The 20,893-nt window shown below is 39.2% G+C and overlaps 1 protein-coding gene across 5 annotated transcripts in view; it reads right to left on the bottom strand.

Moving 5' to 3' along the window:
* Window positions 1-20,893, bottom strand: part of LOC108626843 (ras-specific guanine nucleotide-releasing factor 2) — a 41,894-nt gene that overhangs the window by 18,245 nt on the left and 2,756 nt on the right. For all 5 annotated transcript variants that reach the window (XM_026815103.1, XM_026815101.1, XM_026815102.1 and 2 more), the window contains exons 2-4: window positions 20,020-20,214; window positions 17,610-17,740; window positions 15,976-16,092 (exon numbers count right to left, since the gene is read on the bottom strand). In XM_026815103.1, the coding sequence (XP_026670904.1) occupies window positions 15,976-16,092; window positions 17,610-17,740; window positions 20,020-20,047 (276 nt within the window). In that variant the 5' untranslated portion in view covers window positions 20,048-20,214. The remainder of the gene's footprint in view (window positions 1-15,975; window positions 16,093-17,609; window positions 17,741-20,019; window positions 20,215-20,893) is intronic.

Here is a 20,893-nt window from a genome sequence, read left to right on the forward strand (position 1 = left end):
TTATTATTAGCAATGTTCTTCCGACGTCTGATTTCTTTTTAAAAAATGCGTTTCTAAAGTGCATAAACTTTTGGGATTGACTGTATAGCCAATACATACTTAAATTCGTTCAGGCACCTGAAAGTGTCCAGCAGTATCGATTCCATTATAGTTGCAGTGAACGTGAATCGCAGATTGTCAGCCTGTGCTATCAGCGTATCGGGCAATTGTAAACGAAACCTTGGTTCGAACCAGCGACGATTGCTCTGTGAACCGCGGTCGGGTACACACGCTCGGCGGTGGGAACGAAATTATGCTCCAACGTGGTGGTGTTCGAAACTCGAGGCAGCGCGAACTTCCTCCGTTACAATCTAAGTTGCGCTAATGCCAGCCATTCGGGCTGACCGAATCGAGGTCGCGAGGTTAACAAGATTCCTAGCTAATTTGGTGCCGACAATCAGAGCCTGCGAATTCTAGGCGTCGTCAAACGAAAGAAACTGCGTGATAAATGCCCCTGCCTCGGGAAACGTGCGTTACATTGATTAATGATTATCTATGAACCGTAAAAGTTCTGTTCTCCAAAGAAATAATGGTGTCGCGAATCATTTTTCAGTGTGACGTAAAAGAAACAGCTGAGTTGTCTTACGACAACATGTTTTCAGCGCAATATATTTCAACGCTTTAATGCAAATGTATTTTTTTTTTAAGAATTGTCGACGGTTTACAATAAAAAGAAAAAAGATTTATTTGATTAACCCAGAAATTTGCATAATATCATGCGCAACGTATTAAATTTCCATCGGGCGGCTACATAATTCAAATATTGTAATAAGACTCGGCGAACGACGTGGTAAAAGATGAAGAGGCGAAAATGATACATCATTTTCTCTTCCGTGAAAGGCAAAAGGAGCTAATCAATGAATCTGACTCTCCACGGACTTCTTGTTACCTTCGTGAGGGTATTAGAAATCCTCGCCTGACGTAAATCCTGACGGCTGACATTCAGAAGTTGAAACGACGTAAAAAGAAATTGAGAAATTATTACGGCCTTAAAACGTATTGATCATTCACTATTTCGTACGACTCGAACAAAATCTTCAGAGAGAACTTCACAGAGAATATAATTTTCCAACCATGAAAACGATCTATTATTAAGAAAAGAAATGAGTAATAATTTAAAACATAATCCGAGCTCATAGACTTTGAAGTCGTTCTCTAAAGAAAGTTCGCACCGAGGTTTACCGAAGCTCGGATAAGGCAGGAAACAGGTATACGCGGCGAACTGCATACATATTTGCGAAGCGCAAGCTTTCGAGCTTTCCGCCGGCAATTTCTTTCGTTGAACATTCGCATCCGTTCGAGTTTTACCGCATTTTAATCCCCTGGCCCTTGGCGTTGCCCAACCCTCGCCGGTTTCATTACAACCAGTCCAATTTCGAGCACCGCTCAACATGCATTTCCGCTTTCCAGTTTCGTTTAATTTCGTTAGTCGCTGTCGGTCTTTCAATTTCTCCAACTGTACAATCACGCTTTTGTCGACGAAACTCATTCGTGCCCAACAATAGTACATTGATTAAAACCGAATTGCTTTGACTACATTTTTCATTTCCCTTCTCTTTAACTCCTGTTCCGTCAAAATAATATTTGCACGGCAAAACGTCTAAATAAATAATCTACCAATCTTCATGATGGATAGGCGCTTCAGGAAATATCTAAATTAGTGGTACAGAGCAGGAGGAATGCATTTCCGACGTGTACTCCGCGCATAAAACAATTACTGTTGCAAACAGCGAGATAGAAAGAGCTGATGAAACGTGTATAAAATATTCACACGAACCGAGATAAAAAAAGATGAATACGATTCCTGGCTAAAAGTTTGGACTCGTTCCCCGAAAAATTAAAGGCAGCGACGGTCGAGCTCGTAGGACGAAACAAATTTGTAGTACTTCTGGCCCAACGACCAATTTCATTGTGAATTCTATCTCCTCAGTTTGTTGAAATTTTAAACACCCCTCTATAAAGTTATTTCGCTACGATCCGTCGCATACCCGCACAGAAAAGGAACCAAAGAAACGTGTCCGAGTAATTTTGTTAAAATTTAATATGCACGTTTTGAACTCGCGATTTACCGACGTGTAAACGAATGCAATTAGTACGGATAAGATAGTTCATTTAATGACTCTCGCTTGATGCACGTTCTAATTCTGAAATATTCACAATCGTAGATTAAATATGTAATACATTTTATTGAAACGACAAATAAAAATAAGTGCGATAAAATATTGTTATAGATCAGAGTCATAAAGGCTCTTTCTAATAAAGCTGAACGTTTCGGTAGAAGGAAACATAATCGTATTATGTAAGAAACAGGATAGACTGATCGCCTGGAAGAACGTCAGAACAAGGCGTACGTTTAATAAATCTTTGAGTAAGTCTGACGTCTACGTCGGTGTGACTCGAGGAGGAATCTGAGGAGAGAACGTAGCCGGGTCAGTGTTTACGGTGTATAGTAATCCATCAAACAGTTGCAAGCTCTTGCCGAGATATCCTCTTACAAATAATTCTGAGACACACCATTGAACAGGAAAGATCGTAATGTTATTTACATTTTTCATAGACTGAACGAAGCTCATTATTCCAGAATATCTGATGATTAAAAAGCTGGTGTTGTATAACTTATTATGAAACGTAATATCGCTGGAATTAGCAACGGGAAATGATTACCGTGACGAACTCGTTATAGCTTTGTCCAGTGGTGTATTATGTAGATCTCGTCGTTTCTAGGGGGAAAAGTGATTTCGCTGCTTCCGTCGGACGCTCGGGTTTCAATTTTTTCGCCGTGTCAATTAACCACGGGGAACTTTGTGATAGAAACCCGAGGGAGGAAATAATCCTTTTCCTATCTCTCAGTTCGCCGTTACATCGCTTCTGCTGCTACGCTCTCTTGTTTCACCAGGCGGAATTTTCAGGTTCCGCCTCGTTTTATTTTCATCAGATCCCCGATTCTGCGAAATACGTGTTTTGTACCGGTAATGGTCCAGTTCCTTGGGTTATTGATTTCAAGATATACGACACTTGGAAAAAATCACGATGTCCAATCTGGATATTTTGAGATACGAAGAATGGGATAAAAATTCCGGAAACTCAACAGTGAGCGTACTTTTTGTTTGTCCCTGTATTTTTGTTTATGCACGTACGTTTGAAAACATGAAACTTACGTTGCAGCCTCCATACGATATATCGATCCGCATTTAAATTCGGTTTTTCTCTTGGAACCAGTAAAGCGTATCATTTACTTTGTTATTATCGAAGCGAAACAAGTGATGAATGTTGATTAACTAACCAGTGAATAGATGAACGTATCGAGTTTCGAACGCGAGATTGAATCCTCACAATTAACCGTTTGCTTTGGAACGACGAACGAACCGTCCAAGGAAATGATTTATTGATCGAACGTCATGTATCTTGTTATTTATGCCCAGTGATTGAAATATGTTAACAAACGCATGATAAGAGCAAACAGTCACAGTATAATCGAGCATCCCAACTCACGTGAAAGGAACGCATTCATGCATGCGTGTATCTGCTTTGTTTCACAGATACCATTCGCATTCCTCATCTTTGATCACTGTTCCCAATTGAAGTTTTGCACTCGATGAATGTTAAATCGCAGAAGTTATTTTTATTAAACGAATAATTAGACTTAACATTTGGTAACACTACAACGCGTCGACTGTCAATAAATATTGGGACCTGAATCTGTTCTAATGAGCGAAATGCTTCAACGAACGTCGTTGATGCCTGTTCAGAAAAAACGGAAGCGTACGGAGAAGCAATTACACTGGATGCGACGGGGCTGGGAGTCGCTGTTTTTCCGACCGGATGAACCAATTAGAGCGCCTCAACTATCCAAATCCTGGTGAACAAATACGGAGAAAAAAGAACGTATTGGCAAACAGGTCGTGCTCCGGGAGGAAATTGGAATGGACGTCGGTCTAAATATTTAACGGAGGCCAAGTAGAAAATGGTTTCCAAGCCGATGATAAGAAGTGCTTCCAAGGAGCATTATTTATACCGTCTTTATAAAGAATAGATTCCTTCGGGACGTACCCTGTCACGAGTGAGACCCACCGAAAGGAAATTGCGGTATTTATGAAAATCATTCCTGAATTAGTAAAAGAAACTGATAATTGCAGATCGCTTATTGGAATATGCGATTAGCTTCTGATATTTTTCTTATACATTAGATATAATATTTATAACTTTTGTAAACTCAATTTTTCTATGACTAATAAATTTTAATACTATGACATTCTATGACTAATGAAATATTAAAAAATTAAAAATTGTCATTAATACTGGATTTTAATTAGCGATTGTACCTTCATTGTAACGTTGCGTTTTGTGTGAGTCGTGAATAGAGATAATAACTCTTTGAGACTAAATAGTGGAGGACGGTACGGTTAAGCCGGCGGCGGCGCAGGGAAAGGGATAAAGCATTGTGGCGAACAAGTAGAATAGTTTAGTATTGGTCAGACGTGTGGAAGTATGGCACGGTAGAACAGTAATCAGCGAAGCACGCAAGTAGGTCATTCTCTGAATAAGAACTTTATTCAAATACCTTTTCCAATCAGACGTTGTCTTTAATTGAAGTAAAGAATAAATAGAAATATATATATATATTTTATATAATGTTTCCCTCTTTGTTTCGGTTTAATTGAGGGTGATTTTACTGAATAATCAGAAGAGATGGTCGTAATCAATTAGAATGGCGATTCGAGCCGAGAATGGCGTCGTTTTTGTCTATAAAATTTAATGCAGTCAGCAATTAAAACGTGATTCGATGCAATTAAGTCTTGAACGATGTAAATATAAGGAATTTTACGGTAGTTCCTCTTCGTACAGAAAAAGTTTAAACAGTTATTTCGTGCTGCGCGAAATGACGTAGGAATATGTATCTGGAGGAAATAAAATGAATGAAACGTTTTTATTGGAAAAACGAAAAGTTTACACAGCGGGAGCGCTTGGGAACGTTCGGATCGAACAACTTTTTCCCTATATCAAAGAACGAAATAAAATACTGAATCATTGGTAGATCCGACAAAAGAGGAAATCCAAAAAGAATTGTTTCGTGCACGTTTAAAAAATCATGAACGCAGGGAGAATTGTTATGCGCGAAAAACAGTGTTCACCTGCAGTTCTAAAAAATAGAGAAACTAATACATTTCTCATAGACACAAAACTAACATCGCAGTTTATTTATAATTGTACATTTATACAAGTTTCAAGTCTACACAAAACTACAGAATTACTCATTATTTTCATATTTGAAAAATATCCTATTTATGTTGCGACCAACATCGTATTTACAATTATTCCATTTCATTTTCTTTTGTCTTCTTTAATCACTCTATGTAATTGGAACGACGTACGAAACGCCTTGATATTCACACATTAAAACCGATGATCAGATGATTTAAACAGAGGTCATGAATCGCAATGATTTAATCAAAACCCTTGGATCTTTGAGCTCGAGTTGCATTAACGAGATGCGTTATTCCGTTCATTAGACAATCAGGAAATCAGGAGGGGATCGGTTAATCGTCGTTACAGAACCGCGTTGAGTCCTAGATGTTCCGTGGTTGATTAGACGACATCAATCTTCGTCGTTAACAAAGGTTGAATGTGAAATTACCAGCACGCGTACAGAACTGTAATACAGCTGGTGTAACACGAAAAGGGATTTGATACAACTTCAAATCAGCAATAAACGCCTCGAAAGGGTTCTCTCAATTTAGTTAAAAGCATTTTCTGTATAATAAGCCACCGCGCCTCCTTTGTGCGTTGTATCGACCAGAACCGATTTAATTTGTCCTTGTTTAGGAAAACTCGGTGTCAATTCGATGATGACGCATTTTCGAGGATTTAAATCGTTTTATATCGTTCAATTAAATTATCCTGTATTTAGTTTAATACTTTTATTTTCATTGATTTCAACCCTTTGGATACATCCTCTAAATATATTTGATTCATTAAGAGGGTTCATAATTTTCGTAATTATTGGTAGAAATCATTCATACGGAAATTGAATCTGTAAGTGGGAAGCAATAACATCTATTAAAACTTATTCGTCCGTAGCTGAGGTTGAATAGTAAAAATTCGATTGGTCAAATCGTTAATTATCGTATTCCCTCTCTCTCTCTCTCTCTATCTCTGTCTCTCTCTCTCTCTCTCCTTCTCTTTTCAGTTTATGCTCCGATAATTAAGCTCCGCGTGTAACTTAATCCGTATATGTATACATATAATTTTCATATCAACTTTGTCCCATTTCGGTTTGTTATCAAATTTTCAATTTCCATTAACGGCGTTTACGTATGCTAAGAGAGCATCATAAATTGTTTAAGCGTTCCGCAGCAGAAATTACACATTGATAACCAGTTATTATAGGCGTGCCACGGTAATCACGATTCAGATGAATAATATTATCGCTCCTCGACGTACATTTTATTTGCAATTTCTGTGACGCGTTTACAAATTCTTGTGCGCAGGGGAAGCGGAACTTAAATTCCTGGTTAAAAAAAAAAAAAAAAAAAAACATCGGCTCCGCTTCCTTTGTGAATATTTTTATATAGCCCATCGGTCGCTAATCGATAATAGTATCCCAGAGTGTTATGACACTTTTGTTTTCTTTCAAATAGCCACAGCGGGCGCTAAAAATATCCGTGACCTGTTGCGAGCCTTTGCCACTTGAAAATTTCTCGCGAGCAGAACAACCCCGTTACCTCTTCACAATTTATTAAGAAACGAGTGAAAAGTTATACTCTCGTACTCGATCAGTTTATACATACAACGTTGTTCGTGCACTATTTCATTGAATATTTAAGCTTTCAATTTCAACTGTAATCCCGTCGCTCAACGAAAGTCGGTCATAACGAAATGGAAGTCTTTCGTACGAAGGACACCGAGAATCATGACGATTCGGAAAATCGTTAAGAAACGGCAGAATCAATCGACTTGTTCGTCCCAATCGTTGTCAGGCGTGGAATCGCAACTCATGGGTAGAAATGGTTAACGCGTCCCTGACTCTCGTTCACGGAACAATTCCGCGGACAGGAAATTATTGGACGGGTCAAGCTCGTCCTGGCGATTCACATGTAGGTGTCGGGCCTGATAAGACGAGAGATAACCGTCAGCGCGGGAAGTTGCGCACCGCTTTCGTGGGATAAGAGAAGCTTATTTTTAGCACGAAATAAAATCGATTTATCCCTTCTGATGGTATTCTGGCTGTGCCACGGCAGCGGCTGCGGCGTTGCACACGGAGAAACGGATGGACACGGCGAAAAGTAGAAGAGCGAGCAAGAGAGCAGGGCTTATGAAAAATAAAGCGGACAGAATCGGTAAAAAAGGAATGAGAGCTGGGGTGAACAAGGCAGAACGAGATGAGCTGTTTCAGGGCCGTAATACTCCGGCCACGGCCAGTAAAGACGTAACTTTATCGGGAGGCTAGGAATTTTGGTCGAGATTCGTTCGAGATAAATCTCGTCTCGATTCTGCCATTTATTCCAGTTTTACAGCGACGCGGTGAATAGAGCTCTTTCTCCTTGGTGGTTTTTTCTTTTCGAAAACGAGAAATTGCGGTCAAGAGGACGGGTAAATACGCACGTGTCTGTAAACCTAGAAGAGTGTATCGGGAGATTCGGCGATGTTTTATGCATTTTAACTGTTCCCGCATCGCCGTCAAATGTTCACCTCCAAGCACTTCTGTTTCCTTCCGTTTGAAAATTTTCAAGAGGGAGGAACGGAAGTAATTGATAGATAGTTGTCCTGAAATATCTGTCTGCAATAAATATCGGGTCGCACCGATTCGAGTCAGAGAGACTACTTCTTCAAACAGAAATAGGTATGGTACTTCTAACTGGATACATATATCAATATTGAACTTTGCGAGTTTGCTTTGCGTCCCCGTGTGCAATCCTATCGAAACGTCGTAAACCACAAAGGAGAACTTCAGCCCTTCGATCGGGTGCACTTTCTTTGGAAGGCAAACTGATACAAGATACGTATTACTAATACGCTTACACGTTTTGTGCCTCTTAACCCCTTCCGGTACGATTTAATAATAAACCCAATGACGAGCTAGACTCGTCATTTTACCGGAAGGGGTTAAGTGTAGAGCGTACAAATCCTTGCAAACGATGATTAATCTGTTTTCGTGATTAAGTGGAGGGCGAAAGCTCTTCTCCCGCGGGATTGATCTTATACGTTTCCTTCAAACGTTGAAATGCATAAAATAAAGAGAGCCTGTTCATTTTTTATATTCGTCTGCATTTGCGTATTCGCGTTTTACGATCGATCGAAGAAGAAGTAGTAAAAACTGTTGTAAAGAAAGTAGAGAAGTGTAGTGTAAAAATATATGCGTATTTCTTTAATGTGTAAAATATCATGTCAACTAAATCATGAGAAGGTAGTCTCTCTCTCTCTCTCTCTCTGCTCTCTCTGACGCGAATATTAATAATTAACCAATCTCAGCTGTGAGTTTATGCTCCCGAACGGTGAAGATGAGTAAATGGAAAATAAAGTCTCTAAAGGAAGCCATGAGAACTATCCAAAAAATGAAAAAGAAATGTGCTTCTTTGGAAATTAGTTGAGAGTCGAAAGCCAACAGACATTGTTCCACTGTTGTTGCGGGTAAGAATAATCCGTCTAAAAGGAAAACTGTATTTATCCAACGCGTAGGTCTCGAAACAGTGACGGGAAATAATGAACTCCAATAGTATTTCCTTCTTGTGCTTCTTATTGATTTAGAAACCTTTCGAATAAAGGGAAATACAGTCTGAGTTAGTCTTTCTTTGTGCACGAAAGTTTCACGTGTTTGCATAGTGGAAAGTTTCTTTGTATAAACAGCATCCGCCATTCTTTTCGTTTGTCACAAATAAATAGCGAAAAGATTTCGACGTTGAGATCGTTTGAATGTTTTATAAAATACTGTAGGAAAATGCGCCGTCGTATTTAAAAGAAAAATTTATTGCTTCAAATCAGAGTTGAATGAATCAATTGGTAATAAGAAACAGTTGAATAAAAATTGACAAGAACGAGACGTGATAAAACGATGTTAGCATTTATCACTTAGTTTCACCTATCTAGCTGTGCTCACCGAATCAAGACAGAGCAAAATTGAATCTGCGGCTCGCGTATCCAACGGCGTGTGAACATACGTACCTATGTACAAAAGCATGTACGTTCAACAGTTTAAACGCTCCAAGAGACGTAATCTCATTCATTTCATTTTGCGAATTGTATTTCCTGCTGGTTTAACATTATTTACGGCCTAAAACCTGGCCCATACGTTTCGCATAAAAAAAATATGCGAATGTCTACGGTACAATCTCGTCGTATAATGAATTCGTAAATAGCGCGTCGTAGTAAACTTGCTAAATGAAAAATTATGGTACATAATTCTTTTCGCTCGCAGTACCGAGAATTTTTTGATTGTACAAGAGAACTTTTACCACTGGCTGTAGCGAAGTCGGACGTGTCGCAATGCGACGTACAGTTTCAATTTTAATACCACTGGCATTTTCGCAACCATTGCTTTCAACATTGCGATGTTAGGTGAATGTCGGATTACGTTAGAATTTTCAGTATTAATCCGATTCGCGTTTATTAGCCGATCGATGGTTCATGAAACAGGCTCCGCTGTTTCTTGCGTGCGTATCGCAGTGAGTATGTACACACAGGAGCTAATCATGCGGCTTTTGTTTCTACCCGTTGTATATTCCAGCGTGAACTTTGATAAAATACCGTACATACGTGGAATTGTATACCTTTGAATTCTCGGCGCGGCACACTGAATCCGACGTGGTTTGTACGGGATTAACCATAAAATTCGAACGGCAAACATAGTGATTGAAATCGAGGAACACAAAATGAATTGGGGGAAAAATGAATACCGTTTAATCTCTTTCAAATGAATAAACGATATTTCGTATTAAGTTGTTAATATGAATTTATTCTTATTCGCTACATTTTGTATGAAATTTTATATATTCTATTGAAATCGTTCAACTGAATTTCATTGACTCCCAATTATCTCATCAGTATTACAAATAAAAATGTATGAAAATTCATTTTCTTTGATGCGTAATGATGAGCGGAACTCGGATGTTCAGACACAATTTCTTAGCTACGTTCTTTGATGTAACAAAATGCAAATGTTTTCTTATTCCCTTGAATAGCAGCCACGAAAGAATGCATCCTTTTTGTACCACAGATACTATGTTTCGAGAGAATATCGCATACGCTATTACGAGAGATTCGCTGTCAGCTAACTACACGATTCCTTCGCTGGGATAACACGAATCTAGGAGAAATAATTTGAAAAGACCAGGTTGAATAACAATCCTGCGGAATCTTGATGTTGAATATCATCGTAACGAATTCCCGTAAAAAAACAGCGTACTAATTGAGAAACTTTTCTTGCAAAAACACCGATATCGAAACGTTGTACTCGGAGAACCGCAAACGGATTAATTATTCGTTCAAGAACGCAATTACCAAGTTCGAAATCCCGTCCGCGTACGTTTTATATCACCTACAAATGCCCTGTTAATTGCAGTTGACATGTGATTAAAAACACCTGACCTTTCACTGCGCGCCGGTAATAATCAGCGATATTATTTGCCGTTTGTCCGTAACTTTATTACGACAGAATTTCCAACAAGTTCAACTAATTAGAAATTTTCATACGAAGTTCCAGCAAAATTTGCATCGGATCCCTTCCGATTTTCCCGATAGTCACGAACTGAACGCGATACGTCTATGTGACGCATAGTTAAGATTATAATTTTTACGCGAGAACACAGTGAATTTATTATACGCGCAATCGAAGTCTGGAGTTGTCGAGTTTCTTGAACGTTGCGTAGGTGATCGAAGACGAAATTAAAAGCGTGACCGGATCGCTCTCCCGTGATTTTATCGATCACATACGTTGTGCGTCATAATACTTCTTGCCAACAACTATCGGGATCAGCCGCTGCACTATTAACGATGTGGTATTAATTAACGAACCTTACCGCCGGTACTCATGAATGATACATCGCGTGTTTCGCCCGAGATTAAACGACGTTACTCGAAAACCTATTACGAGATGCTTAGAAACCCTCTCCATAATTTTGACCAAAATATTCCACGCATCAATTACACGCAGCTAATTTTCACATAATGAAAAGTACACTCGGGAACGTTACCACCTATTGTTCAGAATTATGAGACCGTGCACGTTGTAGGTTTATGAACAAAAAATGTATAGAAATGTGCAGAATATTACGAGATTATAATAGTTAAAAGATTGAAGAAATTTCACGATCTACTGACAACAGATTTAAGAATTATTTTCCTTAGTATCAATAATGTGGAATTGAAAAATATCTTATGAATGACAATCCGTTTGAAAGGAACAGGAAATACTTTACCGAAGCGAAATCGTTCGCCTTGAGACAGGAACGTCTTTTGAAACGAATACTGAAAGACGGATTGTTCATTATAGTAGAAAACGGAAAAACGTGACGTAACAAAAAAGATGTTTCGATGACGGCGATGCATATCTGACAGAGACGATTTTCTTTCACCTTTCCCGTTTATGTATAGGAAGTTCACAAATCGTAAGGTCAGAGGTGACCATCGATTCATCTGTTTCCATCTGTCATCTGTAATGAACAACGACAGATTTGGAACCTTGGAGCTCTACTGAAATCATTCGAACGAATAACATCAGCGAAGAAATTTGCGATTTTACAAATCCTACACCAATTTATTATTTTCCTCATAATTACATAAACCTAATTCTCAAATTATCAAACAGTTTTATAATTAAAATTCACGAATATAAAGCATGTTTAAAAATTGCTTAAATGCAATATTGAGTAAATCTCGCAAACGATGCAGGATTCGGGAATAAAAGAATTGAATGTTCGAGCCTGCGATCCGTCGACGGTCGAAGTGGAACGCGCAATATTCGTTCGTAAATCGCAGCGCGGCGGCAGCGTCTCGCGGGCAAGTCAGTTGGGAGCGAAGACGAAACCAAGAGGGTTGTTTCACCCTCGGTTATTCGCGAACCTAACAATAAGTAAAGCGAGGACAATGCCGGGCCGTCAGACAATGCCGCGTTAAAACGGGACGAGCACTTTGGCGAAAGAACGTCGACAACGACGTTCCGCCCGTGTTCATTGTTTCCTGTAACGCCAAGGCTAACCGGTGCAATTGATTTCTTCCACGATTGCTTGACTCGAAACGCGTTTGGCGATTCGCGCGTCGAAATTAACTCGAAAGCGATTGAAACGCTTCGATTAAGAAGAAATTGCACGATTAACTTCTTTTGGTCTGTCTTAGCAAAAAGGACGATTATTATGAATGAAATATTTATTAACAAAATAGCAAGTCTAAGTGTGTTATTTCCAACAACGATTCATAAAATTTCATTTACTCGTCGAATCATCTATGCACGTGACTGATGATTATAAAATGATGGGAGTAACGCAGAGTGCAAGAATAAAAAAAGAAGTATAAGACGCTTTTATTTTGCGAATAATTTAATTTAAAGATGCAAACTTTCTAGTTTAAATTTGCATAAAGTCGATTGAAAATTAAAATGGTGACCTCGATTCTATGCTAACAGATGCATCCTTGGAACTTTTTCCACATTATGGGTCAATTTATACTTCGATCTAGATTAATTGAACGCAACTGTCAAACTCGTTGCACCGAGTTATAATTTTAATAGTCTTTATTGACAGCCATTTCGTAGTGGCGTCAAGAACCGTCAATGTGATTATTACCATGTATACATATTCAAGTCAAATTACTAACAGATTCGAGAACGTAGGAACACGACTATTCCATCACGATGGTCAACAGCAAGACCAGGTGTTCCGTTGGTATTAGCAAGGAAATTACATTCGTCAAACAATTAAAACTTGGCACTGTTATGGAAACTGATTACACTAATTTTGCAGCACATTCATTTTTCAATGTTTCCAACCGACAATGTTTAAGCCGTGAATATAAAATTTCCCGATTCAATCAGTGAATTCATCTTCAGACGATCAAACTACTGATCGTCACACTAGTTATTTGAACTTTTTTAATTGGCCGAATAATATTGTTGCCAATATTGTACATACGTAATCAGCTAAACGACGTATTAGCGTATAATTGGTTTTAATAAAATGTCAACGCAATACCACTTCAACTGTAATTGAGTAATTAATGTAACGAATGTTTCGGTTTAATTCAGAATAACAGTCCGGTAAATTGTTGAAATTATTCAACACAGACTGAGACGTAGAAACATTTTTTACTCAATTTTAGACGAGGCGAAATTCGTTTGTATTTTTAAACAAGCAGCAAGAAGGCTCCTTAGAGAGAATTGCATTTTTTAGAAGGGAGAAATGGGTAGAGTGTCTCATTGACAAAGCGTTAAGAAATTTGTAATCGTCGGTTAAAGGTGAAACAGGTCAAAGGAGAAAGAGAAATAAAGTAAAAAAAGAATTGACCCATCGGTCGACCTTTGAAGTAATCGATAGACCGATTTATGCTTTAACATTCCACGTATAATTAGTTTACAATCTTACAATGTTACCAGTTCTAAGTAAATACTTTCATTTTTTATTAACCACTTTTGGAAAATTGTTCGTGCATAATTCGATGAGGATAGATCCTTGTACACAAGTACGTTTCTTACATCCCCGCGATCGTTACGCTGTCTGGATTTGCATTGGAAATTCCAATGTCGCCAGGAACAAGAGCGGTAAGCAAAAAAAAAAAAAAAAACCAGGGTGTATGCAAAGCAGTTATGTAAAACGAACCTCATCAATCAATTTTCAGCGTGCTTTAAACCGGATTACGTTTTTCTTTCTCGCAAAAAACGAAGGCGATGCGATCGATCAGCGTTGAAACGCGACACCGATATAATTATTCCAGCTGACAAAAAGAAGTGAACATCGATTTTTTTATATGAAACAATTTTTGGACCGTCCATAATGACTTGATTTATGGAAACGTCGTACGTACAATTGATTGCTGCGTGCGACCGACTAGTAATTTCGTCGGTTATTCCTCGTCAGTCAGATTGAAATCTGTCCACGAGTGACAAGCTCAGCTTTGTGAATAACGAGTTACGCAAAGCGTTCATTGTCTCGTGCAAATAATCTAAGCGTGTCTATTTATTTACGCGAACGCGTCGATTTCTATTCTATTTGCACCTACGCGGTGTGCGATTCGGGGGAACGGAGACCGAACGAAAAAGCGTAGACGTCGAAATCGCATGAACGATTCAATATAACAATCGGACAACGATTATGAACGTTATATAATTACCTTTCGCTTCGATACGAGCAATTTCTGTATTGAATTCACTGCGTTTGTACAGACTGTAAATCTGGTTATGATATTGTCCCGTAGTTTACTGATATAAATGAGGCAATGGCAGTTATTACGCTACTCCGCGTTAAACGCGACCACAAATCTGAGATTAGACAGCATCCGCGTGAAATGTGGCCACGAACATCAAGGGCTTACCCATACGGCAAACTTTTCCCGTGCGATGTAAAAAACGAATATAGAGGTCAGGTATTCTAATCACGGTTTTTGTATTTCACCCTGCGCGTAATAATCAACCCTGTTTTTTTTTTATAAAAAGCTCCAAGTCAATATGAATTTCGAGAGCATTAAAAATTTCTCGAATTCGATTAAATTTCCGATAATGGTAGCTGCCAGAAAATTCAACGACCAAGTGTGAACCGTCGTGAATTGTATCACCTTTCGAAAGCGTAATAGTTTGGCGAATAAAAAAGCGACGAGGACGCGTCGGTCCTCTCTTGAACAGCGTCAAGCGACATTGCTTCTCGCGAACTATGGATTTTGCACGATTCACGTCTTTCATTCTCGGTATTACTCGCATTAATATTGCTCAACGGTGAAAAATTGAAATCGTCAAGTAGCGCGATGAGACAAATTATTTTATTGCGTAATTGGCGTGGACGGGAATATTTTCAAGAATTTCTTCAAGGCCTTTTCACGCAAATATGATTTATAAAACTTGAAATCCGAATCGATATCTTTCAGCAAATATGTCTGTGTGGAGTCTGAAACGAGATCTGTCAGGTTCGATCCGTGACCTAGTCGCACGGGTGCCACGGATATTTTCCAAAGCCATTTCAGTCACGGTTTTAACGCACCGTGGGCTGCCACGCAAATTACACGTCGTCGATATTCCACGGACGCGCGCATGTCCGCGCTACCACCTGTGCCGTACGTAGTTACGCGCGAACAAAGGAAGACCTTTTTTCCGCGAAAACGCACTCGACTTGCACACACACATATCTTTCCCCGTGAGACTTGATTCCGATGCCCGCGAAGGGTGAAAATATCTGATTTAAATGGTAATGATAACGCCAGGATTATGTACTCGTTAGTAACAAAGGGCCGGTGGAATTATCACCCTCCAAATGAAATGGCGAGCAGATTCTTTCTCGAATTCCATTGGCGCTTCATCACATTACAGTTCACGCCAGTAGATTTACGTCCTTTGTGCATTGAACGGAATGATAAATTACTTCATCAGCTTTCAAAAAATCAGTAACTCTTTGTATAAAAAAATGAAAATAAATCTTCTCTTTAAATCAATATTTCATTTGCAAATAATAGAAGAGTTCATCGTTTCAATTTGATTGATTATGCACTGCTCCCATTTTACTGTTTATTCAAATATTGAAAATTATTAGGTCCCCGTTCAAAAACTTGAATGTCCAAAAACAGTGTCCGTGTTCCCAACTACGATCATCGTTAGAGTTAACTATTGAAACCACGGAATTTGTAGTCTAAGCGAACTTTGATTGTCCCTGAACATTGTGTGCATCGCTCGGGTTGTAGTTCGCTACGTAGACAACACTGATAGCATGTACACGGAGGTAAAGTATGAAACCTTTGGTATGCGCTCACCTGGTTATCCGGTTCCTTGCCTTTGGCGGTGATTAGGCGATCGCAATAGCAACCCTCCAAAAATATAACGCCGCTTGGCCTCGTACAGTTCTCGTTCTCGTAGTAGAATAATATATTCTGTAACATTATTACACTAATTTCAGAAAATCTAAAATAACAATGCTAACGTCAATTGTGCATATTTCGTAATTTTATGAAGATTAAGAGAAAACGCTTTAAAATGACGGATACATATTCTTGTCGATCAGTCTTTAGTTGAAACGTTCTTGTTTCACGAATCGCCCTTTCGTCCTAGTTCCAACTCGAACCTATTAAACAGTGACTCGCTCCAATGTTTCAACATCCGTCGAAGACTTTGAACAGCGAACCAAATTTACAAACAGCGTAGTTATGGAATTGAAACCCTAAAATTCTCGTTCAAACGGCATTCGCGGAAACTATGAATGTATCGAGCGACACTATGGAATTGAAATTTCACCCCATGCACTTTTACTAAATTTATCTGCAACGACTCTTGCACTTTTCGTCCAATATTAAATGGCAATGAAACATTTAATAGTAAAAGGGAACCCCACCCGTGATACCATTTAAGGGTTGAAACGAAGTCGATTCGCGGTGGAAAATCGAGGTGCAAGGAACAGGATAAAATTACAAGACGGCTGCACGAGCCATTACACAGCTCGTGCTGCCGTGAGAGTTGATCAAAGCATTTTCAGCGAAATTCTCGCAGCTCGCCACGAGTGGCTTCTGAACAATTTTTCGAGTTAACAGCCCTTTTGACCTCTCTCGATTTGCTTCGCGAACAACACGTAAAAGTCGTTCATCTAGTTTTATACGTGATAATGCCTGCGAACTACTTGCGCAAGCTTCTAAGAACAGCGTCATTATATTTTAATAATGGTAGAACGAGGCGTTAAAAATGCAACGGTAGAAAATAAATGATTAAAATCTGTTATAAAAATTATATGAAACATATAAATGTACGCTACTAAATGAAGTCGGTAGGTAGAAAGGCATTTAATTACTCGTATAACATTTATGAACGTTCCAATTGCGTATCAATTTCAAATAAAAATCAGGACAACAGGGTGGGTTTGATAAAAGGTAAAATGAATTTTAATTCTCCACTCCAGCTGTTAACGACAACCACCTCGAGGGAAAAGTACGCGTAGAACGAAAAATTCTTTTATGACGCGAAACTGTTAATTAAAAAATCCTCTTTTTGTAGTGTACCCGTCCTTTCGTGCAAGCAGACGAGCGCTATTAACCAGGCCGAATTGTTCAAAGATTCAAGGTGGTATCTCTTTTCTTTGAATGGTATTTAATAGGGGAGATTAATTAACTCTTACGGTATGTTTGATAACGATCTTGAAGAAATATTTTACCGCTCCTTACAAAGTATCCCTTGAATTAGCTTCCGTTTTAGTTTCGAAATACACAGTCTCTCTCGAAAACGAGTAATTAATTCGCGGTAGTGAATAGTTACATTGCATGTGAATATTCGTCTCAAACTGTTGACATCAAAGAGAACGTGGTCGCTTTTGTCAGCAACTGTCTGCCGAATAAAACGAAGCTCGACTAGGACGAATGCTAAAATCTAATCCGTAATACGTAAACGACGGTAAATCGCTCACCTGATACAAAATGAACCATCGTAATTGCCACTTGGCCGAGTCGGCGGTCCGCTTGTGCAAATATCCTTTCAACGAGTGATCGTATTGCGCTTTCTCCGACATCATAACGAGTTGCGAGTCGTTCACCCTCACTGTAACACGGATGTAAAACGGTAACGTCGATCAATTAACCGGAACTTGAAACTGATTTCATTTCATAGTGAACGCGTGAGCATCGAGCAATCGTATACTGAACGATTTGTTATAATAGAAATTGATATTTCTCTGGCAACCTTTTCTCTTGTGGAAAATATTTGATAAATCGAGCGAGGTAAACCCGATTAAACTCTGTAACAAATATTTCCTCCAATTAAGTTACAAAGTTTTCAACAAAGCTTCAACTCTGATAAAGTTTATTGTCTATAATTTAGAACGAGCCCGACGTAATTATCTTACTTTTCAACTCGATAAAATCGGTACATGGCATGATTTCAAAATGAAATAATACGCTCTTTTTTAAAATTGGTTCCGAACTTCTTTTTCCAAAACGATAACGGACAGAATTTATTTTCCCCACTTACTCATGCACGTCTGAAAGTTGGAAACGGCACTATTCAATATATACGCGTATCTATATGTGTGTGTGACACAGAATTCGAAATGAGTACGTAGTGACACGTTACGTAGAATTCGAGATAGGCGTACGTGCGTTCGGAATATTCTTGCATTAAATTAACACGCGGCATACAAAATTATGACAAGTCCGCATGCATTAACATTGAATACAACGAACGTTTCGATAAAGTTACACGTTAATTCAGATGCGAATTGTAGGGCTGCTCCCACGATCCATATTAATATCGGCGTCCGAATCAATCGTTAAATTGTATGCATTTGTAAAACACGATTGAACGAAGAATACTGAAAAGTATCCAACGAATTGTATCATGAATTCGTACGCCTTAATCCCTTGCGAAATTGAATAATATATAAGTATGTAGTAATGTAAACTGCGGGAAGTAACGCAGTTTTCATATTGTTTAATCGAAATTACACGTTATTGCATTTGGATTATTGGCGAAATTGAAAATAAACACACAGATATTCATCCGGAAGTGGGATGGATCATCGTCAATGGGATAGAGTCGATTTAACAAAAATCTCATTTCGATTAATGCTGCTTAGTTTGCCAGATAACGAGAAATCCAGCTTATCTATTCAAACGTTCCCCGATTAAACAGCCCTCGACTTTATCTCTGTTTAAACAAGCTCGAATGGTGGCAAAGACCACCGGCGGGGAAAATTTCAAAACGCGAGACTCCTTTCTCTTTGGGCAAACAATCCACGATTTCAATTCTCGTAAGGAGGAACACTCGACCAGTATGACTATTTCCCCGGGACGAGATTTGTTGCGCTCGCGACTCTGCTCTGCACTTTATCGCGGGATAAGTTGACTGAAAGTTCTCCCCCGGTGACTCGACTGGCAAGTGTTACTCGGTCCGTCTATAACTCTGGGCGAGCAACTTTCAGCAACTTAGTAGTAAGTAAGTAAGTACATACATTTCCTTATTTGTCGAGAAGTTGTCCGCGCATTACTGCAAATTACCTTCGTCTGCTTTTACCGGTTCCCCCAGGCTCGATAGTATTTTACGAAATCGATTTACTGTACTAGTACTGTCGTACAAAAATGATTTGACGAACGGATAAGAGAAACGCAGTTTAACCTTGTCGACATGAAATTGCCGCGGGAACGTCACCGTAAAACACGAAATCACCCTTTGACCTGTAATACACACGGAAGTGACGGCAGTATAGAGACACCGTCGAACATGTTCCCATCGTCTCGTTTCCTGTGGAAGTGACATTTTTCGAAAAATATTTGAGATACCGCAGCAGGTAGTAAAAGCCGATGAAATTCCGACGAATTGTTACACACCCGCCGCACTCTAATTCCAGCGTAATCCATTTTCGTGATCCGAAACCAATATTTGAAATTTCGTGCATGTCCGTCCGCGTAGTTTTCCGCAGGAAGATGATCGGAAAGGATGGACTCTTAATTCGGCTAATGCATGAACGAGGAAGCCGAGAGGACTCGATTACCCGCAAAATTCAATCGCCCGAATTTCATCCTCAATTACTCTCAGCAACGGATGCATTCTAATTAGTGCAACGAGACGACTAAAAATAGTGCTTTAGAATATGTATGAAAAGCGTGTTCCACGAAATCGTTATTTTTAATAAAATTCCTGTTCCCGGAATACGTAATGCTACGTATAATGCACGTTTTTTCATAATACGGGTTAAAGGATTCGAATACAATCGGATCACACTGATTCGTCTCTGAATTTCTTTTTATTCCCATTGTAAATCGGCTCTCGACGATCGTACGGTAAATTGATCCGAGCATAAGTACGAGATCTCGTTGACTTACCAGTTCTTTGCATCTTCGGGCTGAGCATGATCGCAGATTGTTGGCAAATATTGATTGTCCAGGATACCTTGTACAGGATACGGTGGCATAGAAAATAGTGCCGAGCCGTCGCGATATGTTGCGCCGTGTATCGCGTCCTAAGTGCCTTAGGAACTCCAATTTATTGGGACTTTTCAGCTACGTCACGGCGTGGTTCTAAACAGGATAAACAGACAAGAAACTGTTTAACTTTTTGAGCTACGGCCGGCTTACGTGTACAAGTTACTTCAATCTCTTTCGGTGCATTATCGCGTGTAAGTTAAGTCGCAACGGCGTTTAGTAGAAGAAAGTTACCCGCATCTTCTTTTCGATATTTTTCACGGTTAAAACGTTTTAGACGCTCGTGCCAGGTCACGTTACCGGTTCACAAAATAAAAATGTAATTAGGAGAAAAAGTGTTTTACACCGTTCGATCGTTCGAATTATACAAAATATTTCACGGGCTGAGTGTTGCAACGAATCGTATGAGCAATGGAATATTTATTTGCGCCTGACGTTCACCGGTTCCAATTAAATCTGTAGGACCTAGCAGTTTTCATCACTCTCTGAACGTCACTTGACGCCGCGTTCCCAATCCATGAAATGAAGAACCGTGGGCTGCTAAATACGTTCCACGCGATTCCCACGGGCTTCGACGATTAACGAGTTTTTATTTATTGGAGTGTTTATCGGTTCGTCGAAAATCGACGAGCTCCGTTCGCGGCCTGCGATTTATTACGCGTGCATTATTGTTTCTCGTTAAGGATATATTGGCTATACAATCAATCCCAAAAGTTTATGTACTTCAGAAAAACGCATTTCCTATAATTAAAAAGAAATCAGACGTCGGAAGAAC

The sequence above is a fragment of the Ceratina calcarata genome, unplaced genomic scaffold (assembly GCF_001652005.2).
Source record: "Ceratina calcarata isolate Rehan_Ccalc_2016 unplaced genomic scaffold, ASM165200v1 scaffold43, whole genome shotgun sequence".
Lineage (NCBI taxonomy): Eukaryota > Metazoa > Arthropoda > Insecta > Hymenoptera > Apidae > Ceratina > Ceratina calcarata.